Source organism: Salmo salar, chromosome ssa05 (assembly GCF_905237065.1).
Source record: "Salmo salar chromosome ssa05, Ssal_v3.1, whole genome shotgun sequence".
NCBI lineage: Eukaryota > Metazoa > Chordata > Actinopteri > Salmoniformes > Salmonidae > Salmo > Salmo salar.
The window spans coordinates 36,785,176-36,805,141 of NC_059446.1; the positions used below are offsets into that span (position 1 = coordinate 36,785,176).

Here is a 19,966-nt window from a genome sequence, read left to right on the forward strand (position 1 = left end):
AGTTAGTACGTCCATCATCAGAGAGAGCCAGCCCTATAATACCTCTTAGTTAGTACGTCCATCATCAGAGAGAACCAGCCCTATAATACCTCTTAGTTAGTACGTCCATCATCAGAGAGAGCCAGCCCTCTAATACCTCTTAGTTAGTACGTCCATCATCAGAGAGAGCCAGCCCTATAATACCTCTTAGTTAGTACGTCCATCATCAGAGAGAGCCAGCCCTCTAATACCTCTTAGTTAGTACGTCCATCATCAGAGAGAGCCAGCCCTATAATACCTCTTAGTTAGTACGTCCATCATCAGAGAGAGCCAGCCCTCTAATACCTCTTAGTTAGTACGTCCATCATCAGAGAGAGCCAGCCCTATAATACCTCTTAGTTAGTACGTCCATCATCAGAGAGAGCCAGCCCTATAATACCTCTTAGTTAGTACGTCCATCATCAGAGAGAGCCAGCCCTCTAATACCTCTTAGTTAGTACGTCCATCATCAGAGAGAGCCAGCCCTATAATACCTCTTAGTTAGTACGTCCATCATCAGAGAGAGCCAGCCCTCTAATAACTCTTAGTTAGTACGTCCATCATCAGAGAGAGCCAGCCCTATAATACCTCTTAGTTAGTACGTCCATCATCAGAGAGAGCCAGCCCTATAATACCTCTTAGTTAGTACGTCCATCATCAGAGAGAGCCAGCCCTATAATACCTCTTAGTTAGTACGTCCATCATCAGAGAGAGCCAGCCCTCTAATACCTCTTAGTTAGTACGTCCATCATCAGAGAGCTTTATTGGGGCGCTTCAAACGGCCACAAATCAAGCCTCAGCGCCCGGCCTCTCCTCTCACAGACAACCCATCACATCCCCAACTTCCATTTCACAGTGAAGGTGAGAAAAATAGAGAGCCGCGCTGCTGTAATGGAATCATTGCCACGCACCAGGAGCTGCCTGCTACAGCTCCAGACCAGCTAGACCCAGGCTGGGATAAGCTGAGCTGGGCTGTCAGTAGAGAAGGTATGGCGACTGACGAGGCCTGGAGGTATTTCATCCCCGTTGAGCACACTAGGATTAGTTATGGACGCTTTCTGCTGCATTGAGATGGCAGATGCCAAGGAGGGAGACAAGTAAATGGGGAGGAAGAGAGAGAGAAGAGACTCTCAGTGACCCCCTACGGAGGCGATGTCAGTGTGGCGTGGCTGTTGCCACGGTGACAGTAGTCGAGTGATGTCACAGTCACGCAGGGCATTGAAGTTACGCGTGTGCACAATAGGTGTGTGTGTGTGTGTGTGTGTGTGTGTACCTGTGTGTGTATGCGTGTCTGTTTATGTAGACCTAAGTGTGTGCGCGTGCACCCGTGCATACGAATACGCGTATCAGCCCATCGGCTCAATATGAGCCATTAGGTTTCATGACAGGGCTAAAGGTCATCAATAACAATGGCCTAATGAGACGTGTAGCTGGTATGTGTAGTCACTTGGGCCGTGAGGTAGACAGACAGGGCAAATAGAACCCGCTCCATCAGGATCAAAAACAACACATGATCACAAAAAAGAAAAAACAAAGGAAGTGATTTACCTCTGTGCAACATGGGCTGCAGAGGCAGACACTAAACGTCACATTTCTTCCTTGCTTCAGTGTCACCGCCGATGGAAATAAAGGACAAATAGAAATAGAAATCAGGTTGGGGGATTATAGTGAGGAGGTCGCTTTGTGGTTCAGAGATTCATTAATGCATAAGTATTTTTTTAGGAAGGAGGGAGAGGGAGGGAGAGGGAGAGAGGGAGAGAGGGAGAGAGGAAGAGAGAGAGAGGGAGAGAGAGAGAGAGAGAGAGAGAGGAGAGCGAGAGCGAGAGAGAGAGAGAGAGAGAGAGAGAGAGAGAGGGGAGAGCGAGAGAGAGACAGAGAGAGAGAGAGAGATAGGGGGGAGAGAGAGAGAGAGAGATAGAGAGGGAGAGAGAGAGAGGGGGAGAGCGAGAGAGAGAGAGAGAGAGAGATAGAGAGGGAGGGAGAGAGAGAGAGAGAGGAGGAAAGTGTGCCTGCGGTTTGTGTCAGGAGCATTGTCTTTGAGGCTTGTGTCTTTTCTCCCCCTCTCCTCCCTTCCTCCTCCTCCCCATTACCCTTGCAGATATTTCATAACAGGCAAGGGTGTTGGACCTCAGTTGCACTTGGAGGCTTTCAACTAAATGTTGAGAAAAACAGACAGAGACTGAGGTAAAGGCAAAGGCAGAGTCGGAGATTGGGGCAGAGGCAGAGACAGAGATTAGGGCAGAGACTGGGGAAGAAACTGGGGCAGAGACGGGCAGAGACTGGGGCAGAGGCAGAGGCAGAGGCAGAGAATAGGGACTATGGGGAGCGGGGCTGGGGAGCCCAAAGTCTTAAAATATATAGACAGCCTCTCTCTTCCCCATAGTGCTCCAGTGACTCACCACCCTCATTAACCTGCATTCACTGGCTCTCTGTGTGAATCACACTCTTTTTGAGTACAAACTGGCACACACGCACACACACACGTGTAGGTTATGCAGAAATGCACAGAGGTGCACATGCTTGAGACACACACATTGAAACATGCTATTATACCGTATACAGTATGTAGTATTAAATGACATGCTCGTTGATTGTAGGCTCAGGTGCACACGTATGGTGCACGCACACACAGATGTGGAGGATGTCAAGGACAACTTGTAGACAATAGATGAAAAGGCTGCACAGGGTCTTCTGGGAATGAGAGACACATGAAGGTAACACAGTCTGGCAGGTAGATGTGAGGGCTCTATTGCTGGTCAAATTGACACAGAGACAAGCTGAGACTAGCCCCCTCTCCCAAAACACATGCATTCAGTGGTGGGGGGGGGGCTGTGTGTGTGCTTGCCTGTGTGTCTGCTTCCTGGTACAGATGTAGGATCTTAATTTGATCACCCTGTTGCAGGATAACTTTCGTGTAATGCAGGACATGTTTAACTTGTAGTGTATTTGAGGTTTAAAAGGCTTCTGAAGTTTGTAATTTCCAATTTCAGACTTGATTTTCCATAACAAAATCACACACACACACACTATTGTGCACACGCGTAACTTCAATGCCCTGTTTGACTGTGACATGTGAGGGGTCTATTGCTGGTCAAATTGACACAGAGACAAGCGGAGACTAGCCCCCTCTCCCAACGCACATGCATTCAGTGGTGGGGGGGGGGGGCTGTGTGTGTGCTTGCCTGTGTGTCTGCTTCCTGGTACAGATGTAGGATCTTAATTTGATCACCCTGTTGCAGGATCACTTTCCTGTAATGCAGGACATGTTTAAATTGTAGTGTATTTGAGGTTTAAAAGGCTTCTGAAGTTTGTAATTTCCACTTTGAAATTTCAGACTTGATTTTCCCTAACCATATCAACCCGTACCAAAATAAAAATGAATGGTATGAGGACGAAACGTATGCTCTGTTCCTTTTTTATTTTCATTAGCACGTTGCACTTTCACTTGTTGTATTCTTTTGAGCATGGATTCAATTAATTATACTATTTTTGCATCTTGTCCTCCTTGGATTATTCCTTTTCATGATTTTGAGTGCGAGTACTTTTTGAACTCTACAGAGCTCTACAGTTTCTCTCCCACACACCAGCCACTTTTTTTTCTAGCCTGTGCACAAACCCTCATACTGGCTTTCTAATTAATTATAATCCACATAATAATTCACATTTCCTGTTGCTGCAGGACTCTTTTCCTGCTGTAGCAAACTGGCTCAAATTAAGATCCTACATCTCTGTGCACATCAGTGAATTCCCGGCAATTCAAAGAGACGCTGTGGTAGTCCAAAACCTAACTTCCTCCACTTTGTTTCTAATCTCACCAAGAGCGTGTGATTTGTTCTGCACCACCTGATGGAGAGCGCTCCTACACAGCGTTGTCCAGTTTCATTCCTAGAATCTACACAAAGAACAGCGAGTGGCCTGGTGTTTTTAAGCAATAAGACCCATGGGGGTGTTGTATATGGCCAATATACCACAGCTAAGGGCTGTTCTAAAGCACGACGCAATGAGGAGTGCCTGGATATAGCCCTTAGCTGTGGTATATTGGCCATATACCAGAAAACCCAGAGGTGCCTTATTTCTATTATAAACAGGTTACCAACATAATTAGAGCAGTATAACTAAATGTTTTGTCATATCCGTGGTATACAGTCTGATATACTACGTCTTACAGCCAATCAGCATCCAGGGATAGCAAGTCCCGGTTTATAATATTAAATAATGAATGGCTCCCTAATTCCCTGTTGAGTGTTCCACCCCGCTACGAGCCTGAATGTCCCCATTCTGTCACGCCCTGACTATAGAGAGCCTTCTTATTCTCCATTTTGGTTAGGTCGGGGTGTGACTAGGGGGGGTGTTCTAGTCTAGGTTATTTTGTTGTTTATCGTTGTCTCTGATTGGGGATCATATTTAGGCAGCCATTTCCCCATTGTGTTTTGTGGGATCTTGTTTCTGTGTAGTTGCCTATGAGCACTGCTTGAGCTTCACGTATCGTCTATTCTTTGTTGTTTTGTGCGTTTCACTTAAATAAAATATGTGGAACCCAGATCACGCTGCACGTTGGTCCGAGTATGCTTCCAGTTCGTACAACGAACGTGACAGAAGATCCCACCACAACAGGACCAAGCAGCGTGCCCAGGAGGAGATGGCATCCTGGACTTACGAGGAGATCGAGGAGAAAATATCCTGGACTTGGGAGGAGATCATGTCAGGACACGAAAGCCTTCCGTGGAAGCAGACGCAGGGAGAGAAGGGAGGACAGCGACGACACCGGGGTTTGCGGCCACAAGTACAGCCCAAAAGACAGCCAGAAAATATGTTTTGGGGGGGGTACACGGGGTGGTCGGCGGAGCCGGGGAGTGAGCCAGTGACAACCTGGGAGGAGATAGAGAGGTGGTCGGTCGACCCAAGGAGAGTACCAGAACCCGCCTGGGAGTCAATGGTACAGTGCGAGGAGGGATACCGGAGAATGGAGTTGGCTAAGAGTATGCGACAACGCAGGCGTTTGGAGGAGCGTGTCACCAGTCCGGTGCAACTTGTGCTAGTCCCACGCATCAGGCCTCCAGTGCGCCTCCCCAGTCCGGTACGTCCTGTGTCCCCTCCTCGCACTCGCCCTGAAGTGCGTGTCCCCAGTCCGGTGCGTCCTGTGCCAGCTCCCCGCACTCGCCGTGCGAAGTGTGTCATCGTTCCGGTACAATTTGTGCCAGCTCTACGCACTAAGTCTCCAGTATGCCTTCACAGCCCAGTACGTCCTGTGCCAGGTCCTCGCACTCGCCGTGCGAGGTGTGTCATCATTCCGGTACAACCTGTGCCGGCTATATACGCACCAGGTCTCCAGTGCGCCTCCACAGCCCAGTACGTCCTGTGCCAGCTCCTCGCACTCACCCTGAAGTGCGTGTCACCAGTCTGGTGCCGCATGTACCGGCCCCACACACTAGGCCTCCAGTGCGCCTTCCCAGTCCGGTACGTCCTGTGCCTGCTCCTCGCACTCGCCCTAAAGTGTGTGTCACCAGTCCGGTGCCACCTGAGCCAGCTCCACGCACCAGGCTTCCGGCGACTGTCCCCAGTCCAGAGCCTCCAGCGACGGTCCCCAGTCCAGAGCATCCAGCGATGGTTCACAGTCCAGAGCTTCCAGCGACGGTCCACAGTCCGGAACCTCCTGCGACGTTCCACAGTCCGGAACCTCCTACGACGGTCAACAGTCCGGAACCTCCTGCGACGGTCAATGTTCCGGAGCCTCCAGCGGGGGTCAACGGTCCGGAGCTTCCAGGCAAGGCGTCCAGTCCTGCTCCAAGGCAGGAGCCTCCCTCTGCGCCGGTGCCCAGTCCAGGCACAGTGTCCAGTCCAGCTCCAAGGCCAGAGCCTTCCCCTGCGCCGATGCCCAGTCCAAGCATGGCGTCCAGTCCAGCTCCAAGGCCAGAGTCTTCTTCTGCGCCGGTGCCCAGTCCAGGCACGGCAGCCAACTCAGCTCCAAGGCCAGAGCCTTCCCCTGTGCCGATGTCCAAGCACGGCGTCCAGTCCCGCTCCAAGGCCGGAGCCTTCCTCTGTGTCAGGGCCCAGTCCGGGCACGGCGAACAGTCCAGCTCCAAGGCCGGAGCCTTCCTCTGCCCGATGCCCAGTCCAGACATGGTGGCCAACACAGCTCCATGGCCGGAGCCTTCCTCGGCATCGGTGCCCAGTCCGGGTATGGCGTTCTACCCAGCTCCATGGCCGGACCCGTGGTCTGGGCAGGGGCAAAGACCCGCACTGGAGCCACCATCGACACTAGTCACCCCCCCACCCTCCCCAGTTGGTTTCAGGTTTTGCGGCCGGAGTCCGCACCTTTGGGGGGGTACTGTCACGCCCTGACCATAGAGAGCCTTTTTATTCTCTATTTTGGTTAGGTCGGGGTGTGACTAGGGGTGGGTGTTCTAGTGTAGGTTATTTATCTCTATGTTGGCCTGGTATGGTTCCCAATCAGATGCAGCTGTTTATCGTTGTCTCTGATTGGGGATCATATTTAGGCAGCCATTACCCCATTGTGTTTTGTGTGATCTTGTTTCTGTGTAGTTGTCTATGAGCACTGCTTGAGCTTCACGTATCGTCTATTCTTTGTTGTTTTGTGCGTTTCACTTAAACAAAATATGTGGAACCCAGATCACGCTGCACGTTGGTCCGAGTATGCTTCCAGTTCGTACGACGAGCGTGACACATTCCCAAAAGATGCTGGAGCTGTGTCCCCTCCGTTTCTTTTAAACCTCATCTCCTGTCCCCTCCACTGCCCATATGACGCCAATGATACTCTCCCAAGCAGTAACAGGAATTATGTACAGTTACACATTCTAGTTTGCCCGAGTAGAACGAGACAGGGGAATCAACAAACGTGGGTAAGCGAGGCAACTCATTAGGGAACCAATAAGAACATTTAAACACAACCCCCTGAGGCTACCAAAACCTAATTCTGACACTAAAGAAACTATATTTACTGACAATGACATCCCACCACACCAACTGACTAGACGATTGATGTCTGAATGATCCAATAATATTTAAGTTCTTCCCACCTCTACTTTCCCATTGGCCTGAGGGCTATTTTCACACTTGACCCTTAACTAATGTTGGATAGAAGGTCTATTCAGGAATCATTATCATGTAATTGGAGCGCAACAGAGCCTGTAGGGGCTAGGCCTAGCCAGGAGATACTGCAGGGATGAGCTGGTGGAGGATAAAGTGGGGAACAACACTGACTGTAGTTAACACTGACTGACTATAGGGGGCACAGCCAGGATATGAGAGAGGAGGGAGGGAGGGACATACAGAGAGGGGGGAGAGAGAAAGAACTACAGAGTGAGAGAGAGAGAACTACAGAGAGAGATAGAGAGAGATAGAAAGAGGACAATGGAAAGGGACAAGAGTGAGAAGAAATCTACTGAGAACTCTGCTATAACCCAGACAGAAACCCTGCTATAACCCAGAAAGAACCCTGCTATAACCCAGACAGAGGCCTGCTATAACCCAGACAGAACCCTGCTATAACCCAGACAGAACCCTGCTATAACCCAGACAGAAACCCTGCTATAACCCAGAAAGAACCCTGCTATAACCCAGACAGAGGCCTGCTATAACCCAGACAGAACCCTGCTATAACCCAGACAAAACCCTGCTATAACCCAGACAGAAACCCTGCTATAACCCAGAAAGAACCCTGCTATAACCCAGACAGAGGCCTGCTATAACCCAGACAGAACCCTGCTATAACCCAGACAGAACCCTGCTATAACCCAGACAGAAACCCTGCTATAACCCAGAAAGAACCCTGCTATAACCCAGACAGAGGCCTGCTATAACCCAGACAGAACCCTGCTATAACCCAGACAGAACCCTGCTATAACCCAGACAGAAACCCTGCTATAACCCAGACAGAACCCTGCTATAACCCAGACAGAACCCTGCTATAACCCAGACAGAACCCTGCTATAACCCAGACAGAAACCCTGCTATAACCCAGAAAGAACCCTGCTATAACCCAGACAGAGGCCTGCTATAACCCAGACAGAACCCTGCTATAACCCAGACAGAACCCTGCTATAACCCAGACAGAAACCCTGCTATATCCCAGACAGAACCCTGCTATAACCCAGCCAGAGGCCTGCTATAACCCAGACAGAACCCTGCTATAACCCAGACAGAGCCCTGCTATAACCCAGACAGAGCCCTGCGATAACCCAGACAGAACCCTGCTATAACCCAGACAGAACCATGCTATCAACCCAGACAGAGCCCTGCTATAACCCAGACAGAGCCCTGCTATAACCCTGACAGAACCCTGCTATAACCCAGACAGATCCCTGCTATAACCCAGACAGCCCTGCTATAACCCAGACAGAACCATGCTATCAACCCAGACAGAGCCCTGCTATAATCCAGCCAGAGGCCTGCTATAACCCAGACATATCCCTGCTGTAACTCAGACAGAACCCTGCTATAACCCAGACAGAACCCTGCTATAACCCAGACAGATCCCTGCTATAACCCAGACAGCCCTGCTATAACCCAGACAGAGCCCTGCTATAACCCAGACAGAGCCCTGCTATAACTCAGACATAGCCCTGCTATAAATCAGACAGAGGCCTGCTATAACCCAGCCAGAGGCCTGATATAACCCAGACAGAACCCTGCTATAACCCAGCCAGAGGCCTGCTATAACCCAGACATATCCCTGCTGTAACTCAGACAGAACCCTGCTATAACCCAGACAGAACCCTGCTATGAGCCAGACATAGCCCTGCTATAACTCAGACAGTACCCTGCTATAACCCAGACAGAACCCTGCTATAACCCAGACAGAACCCTGCTATAACCCAGACAGAGCCCTGCTATAACCCAGACATAGCCCTGCTATAACCCAGACATAGCCGTACTATAACCCAGAGAACTGCTATAACCCAGACATAGCCCTGCTATAACCCAGACATAGCCCTGCTATAACTCAGACAGAGCCCTGCTATAACCCAGACAGAACCCTGCTATAACCCAGACAGAACCCTGCTATAACTCAGACAGAACCCTGCTATAACCCAGACAGAACCCTGCTATAACCCAGACATAGCCCTGCGATAACTCAGACAGAGCCCTGCTATAACCCAGACATAGCCCTGCTATAACCCAGACAGAACCCTGCTATAACCCAGACAGAACCCTGCTATAACCCAGACAGAGCCCTGCTATAACCCAGACAGAGCCCTGCTATAACTCAGACATAGCCCTGCTATAAATCAGACAGAGGCCTGCTATAACCCAGCCAGAGGCCTGATATAACCCAGACAGAACCCTGCTATAACCCAGCCAGAGGCCTGCTATAACCCAGACATATCCCTGCTGTAACTCAAACAGAACCCTGCTATAACCCAGACAGAACCCTGCTATGAGCCAGACATAGCCCTGCTATAACTCAGACAGAACCCTGCTATAACCCAGACAGAACCCTGCTATAACCCAGACAGAACCCTGCTATAACCCAGACAGAGCCCTGCTATAACCCAGACATAGCCCTGCTATAACCCAGACATAGCCGTACTATAACCCAGAGAACTGCTATAACCCAGACATAGCCCTGCTATAACCCAGACATAGCCCTGCTATAACTCAGACAGAGCCCTGCTATAACCCAGACAGAACCCTGCTATAACCCAGACAGAACCCTGCTATAACTCAGACAGAACCCTGCTATAACCCAGACAGAACCCTGCTATAACCCAGACATAGCCCTGCTATAACTCAGACAGAGCCCTGCTATAACCCAGACATAGCCCTGCTATAACCCAGACAGAACCCTGCTATAACCCAGACATAGCCCTGCTATAACTCAGACAGAGCCCTGCTATAACCCAGACAGAACCCTGCTATAACCCAGACAGAAACCTGCTATAACCCAGACAGAGAACTGCTATAATCCAGACAGAACCCTGCCATAACCCAGACAGAACCCTCCCATAACCCAGACATAGCCCTGCTATAACCCAGACAGAGCCGTACTATAACCCAGACAGAGAACTGCTATAACCCAGACAGAGCCCTGCCATAACCCAGACAGAGCCGTACTATAACCCAGACAGAGAACTGCTATAACCCAGACAGAGCCCTGCCATAACCCAGACAGAGCCCTGCCATAACCCAGACAGAGCCCTGCCACAACCCAGACAGAGCCCTGCTATAACCCAGACAGAGCCCTGCTATAACCCAGACAGAACAGAGAATACAGAGACTTGCTCAGAGGGTCTGGCCCTCGCCCCACACAGTGGATCAGAGCACAGGCGGGTGGCACTCTGAAATCATCCCAGCCATGCCATGTGTCCCTCCCTCCACGGGCACACACATTCCCAGCGTGCCAGTCTGCCACCCACGTCACCCCCAGAGGGCATTCTCCACAGCCCACAGCACGTCAGTGTTACACACACCACCAGAACAATGGCCCACTGATGCAAGGGCATAACAAAGACAACCTCTATAAACTTTTGTATCCTGATGAGGAAGAGGAGGATCAATAAGGTGGGCCTAACTGAAAGGCTTGGGACCATTCGGCCATCAATTCAGTTAGTAATTCGGATTGCATTGTTCATACACATTAAAATGGTCTCGTTCAAACGAGTAGCACTTTCCTCAAGCTCTAGGCACTTTACGTTGTAAGAATGGTTCATGTGTTGCATCCACCTGCAGTAGTAGTTCATCTCACGCCTGAGGAAATCAAGTGTTTTCCCATTCACATCCATAATCATCTAGAGTTCATTATGACAGATATGTTTACAGAATACCTATTATATGGAGCTGTGGCTTCATTGATTTGAGTCTTAATCATAACAAAGCTCAAGCAACCAACCATTGCCTCAGCAAATGTATAATACCGTTTTTTACAATCACTTTGGCACTAATTTCAGAAATTTGTGGTCAGTTTTCAAAACTTTACAAACAAAACTCAAAACGGTCATCACTTGTAACACTGTCACGCCCTGACCTGAGAGAGCTGTTTTTCTCTGTTTGGTTAGGTCAGGGTGTGATATGGGGTGGGCATTCTATGTCATTGTATTTCTTTGTTTTGGCTGAGTATGGTTTCCAATCAGAGGCAGCTGTCTATCATTGTCTCTGATTGGGAATCATACTTAGGCAGCCCTTTTTTCCTCCTTCAGTGTGGGATCTTGTTTTTGTACAGCTCAGTATAGCCTGCAGAACGTGATGTTCGTTTTCCGTTGTTTGTTGTTTTGATTCAGTGTTCTGAGTTATAATAAATATTGAACATGAGCACTTACCACGCTGCACCTTGGTCTCCTCTCTACGACGATCGTCACATAACACAGGCTGTCCAATGTTCAAAACATTGCATTGTGCATTCATATCTTTAAAGAAACCTTGCACTTGCAGAATCATTGGTTCAAATAACTCATTTATCATGAAATACCATAGGATCATTCATTTAGATCACCCACACACAAGATACCGATAGTTTCACTGTGTAGTCGTTCGTACAATCATTAAATATTGTAGTACAAAATATGTGACTCGTTTCATTATGCTACTACACGTAAATACATCACTGTATAGGACTAGTAGAGAGAATACTACAGACACAGTGGAATCATTGAAGAAAATATGAAATTTATTGATGAAATACAATAAAATCACAACATAGGTTTCTTTGAATCAAAGCTAAAATAAGTAGCAACAAAAAAAGAAAAAAACTACAGTAAAAGGTCAACTGCAGTGTTCTTCACATGGCTTACTGTAAAAAGCAAAACAAAGGGTTGATTACTGTACTTCTATATTTCCCTCAACCCTGTCTTGTGGATTTGGCCATAGGTTCTCATCCACATCACAATGGATGTTTTCCTTAGCCAAACATCTTGGGAAGAATCTTCGGGCATGGCGAATCCAGGCCTGACACTGGTCTGCCGTGATGTCATTGCATGCGTCATCCATGGCCTGGAGAAGGGTGGCTCGTTCGTGGGGGCGCCTATCATATACCTTCCACCTCCATGTGGAGAAAAATTCCTCACTCGGGTTAAGGAAAGGAGAGTATGGGGGTAAGTACAGGGTGGTAAATTGTGGTTAGGCCTGAAACAATGCTTGCACCATTTGAACATGGTGGAACCTGACATTATCCCACACAATGACATAGGTCATGCCATTAGCTCTACAGACCTGATTTAGCTCATCAAGGAAGGTTACATTCGAACAGCGAATCATGTGGCTGCCTGCAACTCAATATATAGAGTATATAGAGTAGAGAGCTTTAGTTGCTGTTCGACCAAACATTAGAACAGGCAAGATGAGTAATCTAAGAAACTTTGACCGTGGTATGATTGTTGATGCCACACATGGTGATTCCAGCATCTCAGAAACAGCTGCCCTCCTGGGATTTTTACGTACTACAGTCTCTAGCGTTTACAGAGAATGGTGCGACAAACAAAACACATTCAGTGAGCGGCATTTCTGTGGGCAAAAACACCTTGTTAATGAGATAGGTCAGAGGAGAATGTCCAGACTCATTCACGCTAACAGAAAGGCCACAAATGCTCAAATAACAGCTGTTTAAAACAGTGGTGTGCAGAATGGCATCTCTTAACGTACAACACCATGAATAATTCAGGCTGTTATGGAGGCAAAAGGGGGCCCTACCCAGTACTAGATAGGTGTACCCAATAAAGTGGCCGGTGAGTGTACAGTAATGTCAAATCTGAAAACATGGTCTGAAAAAGTGGTACATGGGACCATAAAAACAGTGTCTGATTAAGAATGATGATGACATATTACATCCATAGATAATGTAGTCCAATTGGTTCATATTCCACGGTAATTGGTGTCACTGGATCTCGTTATCCTGAAACTTTCATGATCTAAACATGGAGTATTGTTTGTCAGTTTCCATAAAACTATGCATTAAGAGTAATGCAACAGTTACCTATCATTTTTGCAGTTGTATCAAGTGATAGTTAGATTTACATTTTAGTCATTTAGCAGACACTCTTATCCAGAGCAATTTACAGTAGTGAATACATACATTTCATGTATATTAATTATTATATATATTTTTTTGTACTGGCCCCCCGTGGGAATCGAACCCACAACCCTGGCGTTGCACACACCATGCTGGCGTTGTAAACACCATGCTCTACCAACTGAGCCACAGGGAAGATCATTGTAATGAAATGAATAGACAGTCATTTCAGATGTAATGTGTGAATTGCATTTTGAAATGGTAATACTTTGATGTTAAGTTGTGTCATTTTGAACAGGTGATTTTAGTTCAATGAACAAATGACCTTAGCTTCATGTGTATTGCATCCAAGCAATTGGAAAAAGTGTTAAGAGTTTTGAAAAATTTGCATTTTGATCATTGGTTGTGAGTTTTGTGTCTAGAGTTTTGAAAAATGACATCAAGGTTCCGAAATTAGTGCCAAAGTGATCGTAAAAAACTGTAAACACAACATAAATTACAGACTGTACTCCGTCTAGTCCTTAGACTTTTTTGTTGTTGTAGAAAATATAATTAACTCTACTGGTGTGACTCACTGAGAGAAGAAGACACCGTTCTTAATGTCGACCTTCAGATTCTGTGAATTACCAAGCTTGGTGACGAGGGACTAAATCTTGTCAACGTGTTTCAACGCACTGAGCACTCAAACGTAGGTGAGTAATAATCATTCAGCATTATACCTTACAGATACTCTTAACGCACAGTGCCTACACACACAATGAATGCTGATCGCCACAAAGAAGCTACTGTAGTCTACACAGGACCATGGTTGCAGTATGGTTTCTACTGTGACAGGCAGAAGCAGGAGAAGCAGGAGAGGCCTTGGCCAGTTAGTCATCAGGAGGACTTTAACTCCATCATTTCTCCTCCTCCTCCTCCTCTTTCTATTTCTGCCATTGGAACAGAGGCTCCAACACCACATATCCATCAAACCCTGACAAGCCATTATAAAAACCAACCTCCACTTGTCCAGGAGTTGGCACTCAGTCCTGTACACATCTCTCGGGGACATCTCTTGGCTTTCACGCTCCACTCGCTCTCCACTCATGACTGTTGTTGTAGCGATCTGTCTCTCTCTCGCTGTGGGCCAAATGATGTCAGAAGGGGTTGAGGGTTGAGTGTGTGTGTGTGTGTGTGTGTGCGTGCGTGCGTGCGTGTGTGTGTGTGTGTGTGTGTGTGTGTGTGTGTGTGTGTGTGTGTGTGTGTGTGTGTGTGTGTGTGTGTGTGTCTGTGCAAGCGTACGTGTGTGCTACCACTGCAGGACATCCATAGACATCTCATTACAATACGCTGCAGGGAGAACTGTCTTAACCAATATCCCCACTAATATATTCCTTCCTATGTCCCCTCTGGATGAATTGGGATGTTCGGGGTCAAGCTAGTAATTAAGGGATGCCAGCTGAATTGAAGACATACCAATGATATGCCAGGCATGGGCGCCTTCCAATTAAGCATCAAAGCAGTACTACAGTTGTTCGTAATTGTTTTGCCTATGCAGACCTCTCAAGTGTAACTGGGGGGGGGGCGAATCAGTATTAACCCACATATTATCCATAATGGCTAGGCCCACTCGGAGTTGGAAGAGAATATTTCATTTCGTGACAGCACATTATAGAGACAATGGTTTTTTTAATTGTGGGAACAGCAGTGAACAAATTGGATTAACAGGTTAGAAACGTTAGTACAGAGGGGATATTAGAAATATCAACACCGCAAAAACATTGACGCATGAAGGACTCACTGGAAGACGCATGTTTGCACAGCATGTTATGAGAGCATGGTTTTGAAATATGTTTTCTTGAAGTTATTTTGTTGATTCTCTCCCACTGCCTAAATTAAATGACATTTTATTTGCATTGAAACCCAGTGTATAACGCATCCTACACCCATGTAAAACACATCCTACCCCCATTGAAAACACAATGTAAAACACATCCTACACCCATTGAAAACACAATGTAAAACACATCCCGCACCCATTGAAACCCAATGCACAACACACTCCCATTGAAACCCAATGTAAAACAGAATCCTAACCCCATTGAACCCCATTGCAAGCAGCCTCTTACCGGATGTTGAGGGACTTGCGTTTGATCTCGTTCCAGCAGAGGTTCATGTCTCCAGACGCGTGGTGCCCTCCCAGCCTGCTACACTCCGTCCCCACCACTCCGTCCTCCTGCCCTTCAGGATCCACCGTGGACTGGCAGGGCACACAGTGGCATCCCGGCCACCCAGGCCGTCCCGCAGCTACACACACACACAACACAGAATACACGCACATTAGCACGCGAGCCTATATCATTGTAACATACGGTAGGTATCATATCGTATCGTTTCATACGTGCACTCATGTATAGCGCACTGCGTTTTACCCAAACTTTGTAACTTCACCAGGATAAAGTCAAAGCCCTACTCTTATACATGTCTACACTTGCACACAGCCAAACCTGTGACGCATGAAAGATTTATAACAACGATTCCGTTCGTTACATTATTCCATTGCATTAAGCAACAGCAGCACAGCCGGAAACCTTTCTCTCAGACTGGAGAGGCTCTGAGAGGGACCAGGCCCTGCTGCTGGAAGTGGAAGGCATCAGGGATTCAGTTCACACTACACCCACTCACACACAGACATGCACACACGCATACACACACACACACACACACACACACACACACACACACACACACACACACACACACACACACACAGCCAACTCTCTAGCTCTATAGACTGCTGCAACTGGGATGCTTTGCCAAAAACTACTTTTGCCTGAAATGTGTCATGGGAGAACTTTGGTTGTAGTGTCAACATTTGAAGCGAAACACACTCCCTCCTGAGAGAGAGGAGGGAGAGAGAAAAGAAAGAGAGAGAGAGAGAGAGAGAGAAAGAGAGAGCATTCGACTCGCAGGAGGCTCATCACCTATCCACAGGCATACAGTATATCGCTCCTCTCTCTCCCTCTCTCTGTCTCTCCTCTCTCCCTCTCTCTGTCTCTCCTCTCTCTCCCTTTCTGTCTGCCTCTCATTGTTGCGACAGCCCCCTGTTTGTTCAAGGGTAATTTCTCCATCTTGTATTAATCACCATCTCGCTCTCTCTCCTCTTCCTCTGTATAATCCACTGAAGGGATGATTAATCCTCTCTCTCTTCATGGTTCATCAGACATGTGGATAGGAGTTCAGATACTGTTAATACCTAGAAAACACACAGGCTCACTGGAACTCCAGCGATTGAACCATATTAAAATCACCAGCAGCATGAGCAGCCGATAGAACCTTTTCCCCGGCTTAGCCTAATATTTCTGAGCAATTATGACCGTACACAGACGGACCATAATAACACACCACATGGAGATACATAGTGATATGGAGCGGGATGACCATGTTTTGTTTGTTTACTTGATGGCAAATTGAGCTGAATCAACAGAAAGCTCATCAACAACAGCAGTAGCGGATGAACTGCGCCCCTGGCTACGGCTTTACAGGAAGGTGTTTTTCCAGCCAATGTGAAGCGGAGCTTCGTGTTAGTCATGCCGGAAGACTGGGCTGGCCTGGGCTCTCCGTCTTCCTCTCCTTTCTCCGTGTCCAGACCGGTGGCCAAAGAACGGACACAGAGACAGGCACTGGCATGGTCACTGGCAACTGCGTCAGGCAGGAGCACCAGCACCAGACCAACATACGCATGCATACACTCACAACACACACATACAACTAACACACAACTAAGTCATTTGATTTGATTTGACACACAAACCACTGAAAATCATGGACAAACTTTCTCCCTTTCGTATACACAGACTCACACACACAGACACATACACTATACTCCCCAAAACAATTACATACTATAAATTCAGTAAGGTAATTTACATGAACTCATGTTTCACAAATGGACACATGAGTATGATTTTCTGTATGCTTCAAAACACAGGTATATCTCTAGACAAATACTATTGGCTGTCTTGACTCAGTGTTGTATCTGATGATCGCTGAAGCACTCTTCTGTTTTCCCAAGAGGGCTGAGCCTGTGTGGGGAGCACTGAGGTTTACCGGTAAGCTCTTCGCTTCATGCTGCAGCACTAGGCTGTATTCATTTTGTTGCTTTGGCAAGGATTCTCACCTATACTGTATTGAATAAAAACAGTTTCACACTGACTCCTAAAATCACCATTATTTCAAAACCTAGCTCATCAATGTACTTCAACATATTTGCATCCATTGGCCATGTTTATCCAAAATGTACTCAAAAGCTTCTGAGTATTTTCCCAAGATGAGAACTAAACCAGATCAAATGCATTCCAAGATGATACACAGTTTTTCCTCATCTCCCAGACAGAAGACAACTAACTGTTCAACTACGCAGATGAAACTGCCAGCTGATCAAAGGACTGACAGTAGCTCTAACTCTTGTCTACACACGTACGCACAACACCTTGATAATAAACTCCAGGTATGAACACCACCACTTCTCTCAGATCTGTTTATCTGAGAAGCAGCAATGCAATATCTCCAGACGCTATCGCTACAACAGTGTTCCTCCATTGTTATAATACTATTACTATTATACCACTGTATTTCTTGTTACACTGTTTATACACACCGCCTGCATTTATATACTGGGTTCTTGACATGTTCCACTGTAATATATCTACTTCTGTACATGTCATTCTTAATATATATTTTTGATATACAGTATATACGCATAGACTGCTTTTGGATTACTGATACAGTGTTATTTTGGTTGTGGATTCGTTCTGACATTCTTGATTTCTTGTTTCTAGTCTTTTTCTAATCATGGTGTCATATCATCATTTTAATGGTGAAAGGGGAAATTCCCAAGTCATTATGTTGTCTGCTATTGATAACATTACACATCTTCCTCATGCAGCGAAGCTATGGTCATAAAGTTACCTGCACTTGTATTTCCCTACTAGCACTGGATGCGCTGATAACTCCTTTATTGAGGGAAATATTAACCCACTACGACTGTGGTATATGTATATGTAAGTTGCTCTGGATAAGAGCATCTGCTAAATGACTAAAATGTAAACTCACGTTGAGCTCAAGTGTATATATGTTTTAATATAAGCCTACACATGCAGTGCTGTAGTGTAAACACCATCAGATTATTAGGGGCGTTTGAAGATGTTTTGGAGCAGGAGCAAGGAAAAGGCTGTCTCCAGCTGTTAGGGGTTTAGTTTGGGAGTCCATCATTCAGCTCCAGAATATCCAGGGGCCTTCTCAATGCTCTGACATCAAAAGATGCTCCAGGGAATGCTGCTTCGGATTCTTCTTCCTGGCAGTATAGTAGTTAGGTCATTTCCAGCATGTCGACCCGGGAAAGAAACACACTGGGAGAAGAAAAAAAAATTGCACTTGGGAACAGAGTGGAAAAAGTCAAGAGGAAAGGGTTGAAAACACATACTGCTCTGCTGTGCACACACACAAACACCCACACACTGTAGTGGCTTAGCATTATGGTTCTTGTGGTCCGTTGTAGCTCAGTTGGTAGAGCATGGCGCTTGTAAATGCAGGGTAGTGGGTTTGATTCCTGGGAACACCCATATGTAAAATGTATACACGCATGAATGTAAGTCGATTTAGATAAAAGCGTCTGCTAAATGGCATAAATTATCATATTCGTTTTTGATTATTATGTGTGTACTTGTTTGACATTTATACTGGACTATTGAGCTAGTAACAAAAGCATTTCGCTGCACCTGCAGTAACAACTGTGTATACGACCAATAAACTTTGATTCAATTTTAAGAGGGATTCCACACTATTCTCAAAGTGACATTTGTCCTGTCTATAGCCTGCAGAGAATGGAGGGAATCCAGTAATGGCTTTGGTGAGGAGAGTGTGAGGAGGGTGCGGTGGGGACACAGAGAGACAGAGGCTCCCTCTCCAGTCAATTAACTTATTGTCGCTGCACATTCCTCATCCCACCAACCTGGTCCTCTACTCCTGCAAACTAGGCCTAGGAAAAGGCCATCTGCCCAGTGTCTTCAGTCACCCACCTTCAGTGACGTACAGGCTACAGTTTCGTGCGGTGGTCTATCGAAAGCATTTTGGAATTTCCCTATGGTCCCTCAAGATTAACGGGGAAGGGAGCCTTGTGACCTCTCTGCCGAAACAACGCACTCAACTTTGGAGAAGAAACAACGTGCTGGAGCTCTCACATGGGTTAACCTGCATTGCCGCTTGAGATTGGGTATGTACTCTCCTCCTTCCTCTCCTTCCAGACCAGAGAAAGTTACTGGCAAAAGCTCTATCAGAAGACTAATGCCATAGTCCAGTCTTAAACCAGTGATGGGTCCTGATCCCCCATCTAGGAATCACTGTAATGAAGTGACCACCATGCAACGGTATACACAGTAACAACCACAATAGATCTGCCACGCACCACAGGCAATATCCACCGGGACACGGCTTAAGACTCTGCGGCTGCGAATTTTGTTATGCCACAGCCTTATAACACAACTTTGGCTAGAACAACTAAATGCCAGGCCAACACAGACTTAGATAGAGAATGGGCATCCAGTTTTTGTGGGGGGTCCAGTTTGCGTGTGTGTGCGTGCTTGCGTGCTTGTGTGTGTGTGTGTGTGGGTGTGTGTGTGTGTGTGTGTGTCACGTGTCTATCTATTCACAGAGAACTGTGTTGGAGCTTCCTCCTGTAGCAGCTGCCTGATGGGGGTTAGTGGTGCCTCTATCTCCATGCTCCACTGCCCCATATCCCATATCCCCCCACTGGCTACCAGTTTGAGCTGACCGAGCCACCAGGATAAACCCAGCAGCCCTAGAGTTTGCTCACGCTCACGTAGGACAGAGGAAAGAGAGCGCATAGGAGAAAGAGAGTGTGAGAGAGGGGAGAGAAAGAGAAGAGAGAGAAATAGGAGAGAGATGAGAGTCAAGCCCCCCCACCCCACCTCACAGCTGCAACTGTCA

At 47.0% G+C, this 19,966-nt stretch overlaps 1 protein-coding gene across 1 annotated transcript in view; it reads right to left on the minus strand.

Moving 5' to 3' along the window:
* The window catches only part of drp2 (dystrophin related protein 2), a 198,547-nt gene that overhangs the window by 85,022 nt on the left and 93,559 nt on the right, over nucleotides 1–19,966 (minus strand). Inside the window, exon 3 of the mRNA XM_014199746.2 lies at nucleotides 15,088–15,265. Within this exon, the coding sequence (XP_014055221.1) occupies nucleotides 15,088–15,134 (47 nt within the window). The 5' untranslated portion in view covers nucleotides 15,135–15,265. The remainder of the gene's footprint in view (nucleotides 1–15,087; nucleotides 15,266–19,966) is intronic.